Source organism: Suricata suricatta, chromosome 11, assembly GCF_006229205.1.
Source record: "Suricata suricatta isolate VVHF042 chromosome 11, meerkat_22Aug2017_6uvM2_HiC, whole genome shotgun sequence".
NCBI classification, from domain to species: Eukaryota; Metazoa; Chordata; class Mammalia; order Carnivora; family Herpestidae; genus Suricata; species Suricata suricatta.
This window is the reverse complement of record NC_043710.1, coordinates 505,669-506,902: the sequence shown is the minus strand read 5'-3', so window position 1 is coordinate 506,902 and position 1,234 is coordinate 505,669. Positions and strand designations below refer to the sequence as shown.

Here is a 1,234-nt window from a genome sequence, read left to right as displayed (position 1 = left end):
CCCCCCCCCCCCCCCCGCCGTGCTGCCCGTGCAGCCTCGAGGCCTTTTTAGAGCTGGGTTCGCCGTCTTGCAGGTGTGTCGGCTCAGTCCTTCCTGCACTGCTTCACGCTGGCCAGCGCCGCCTTCAACCTGCAGGTGGCCACCCCTGGGGTGAGTCCAGCCGGATGCACGGGCCGGGTCCCTCCCTTTATGGGGGTGAGGCTGAGGGAGGAGCAGGGAGCCTGAGGTCGACATGGCCCCGGGGGAGGCGGCCAGGCTGAGGACTCAGGACCCTGGTGGCATCGTCAAGCTCTGGCCACAGAGGGAGGAAGACCTTTCGTCAAGGGTCAGCGCCCACACCCGTGAGCCGTGGATGCACAGGCCTTCCACCCGTCCTCTCTGGTGTGGGACCTGGGGCTCATAGTGTTGCCATAAGCATATGTCACTTGGCACATTTCTGTTGCCGTCCCCAGTGGGACAGTGGCCACCATATAGGTGGGAGATGAGGGCCAGCAAGGGGTGGCTAGCGGGTGTGGTGAGGCGGGGTGGGGGCTGAGCTGTCGGTGCCTTTGTCCCCGAGCTCTCTCAGCCTCTGAAGTCGCTGTGAGCTGACGTGGGGTGTCTGCCCCTGGCTGCTCCTGCAGGGGAGGACCATGGACTTCGTGGATGTGACCGAGAGCAATGCCCGCTGGGTGCAGGATTTCCGCCTCAAGGCCTACGCAAGCCCCGCCAAGCTGGAGTCCATTGATGGTAAGGGGCCCTGGGGGCCAAGACCTTGAGGGTCTTGGGTTTGTGGCCTCCAAAGTGCTCCCTTGCTTCTGCTTCTGACGCACTTGCCACGGAGCGGCCAGCACCCTCGCCATCTCTGACCGACTTGCCGTGATCTCCCCGCAGGTGCCCGGTACCACGCCCTCCTGATTCCCAGCTGTCCTGGGGCCCTGGCCGACCTGGCCAGCAGTGGGTCCCTGGCCCGCATCCTCCAGCACTTCCGCTCAGAGAGCAGTAGGTGACCCCTGGGTCTGGGGGGGGCGGTGCGCAGGGCTGCACCAACAGCCAGGAGAGGCCAGCGGGGATATTCTGGGGGCCAGACGGGGCAGACTCAGAGAGCCCCTGACCCTGACCATCAAGTGCGCCATGCGTGCACGCACGGATGCACACACACGCGCGGTGGGGGACCCCTCCCTGTGCCCCTCGCTGCTCGCCCCTCAGTTGCTCTGCCTACGTGTGGCCCCTTCCTGGCCTCTGTGAGGACTGG

General features: G+C 66.0%; 1 protein-coding gene and 1 long non-coding RNA gene across 4 annotated transcripts in view; one reads left to right on the top strand and one right to left on the bottom strand.

Annotated features, from left to right (window-relative positions):
* LOC115271838 overlaps window positions 1-1,234 on the bottom strand; it is a 6,993-nt gene that overhangs the window by 865 nt on the left and 4,894 nt on the right. The window lies entirely within an intron of this gene.
* The window catches only part of GATD1 (glutamine amidotransferase like class 1 domain containing 1), a 10,902-nt gene continuing 9,734 nt past the window's right edge, over window positions 67-1,234 (top strand). For both annotated transcript variants that reach the window (XM_029914805.1, XM_029914806.1), the window contains exons 1-3: window positions 67-150; window positions 624-729; window positions 874-981. In XM_029914805.1, coding sequence (XP_029770665.1) covers window positions 633-729; window positions 874-981 — 205 coding nt within the window. In that variant the 5' untranslated portion in view covers window positions 67-150; window positions 624-632. The remainder of the gene's footprint in view (window positions 151-623; window positions 730-873; window positions 982-1,234) is intronic.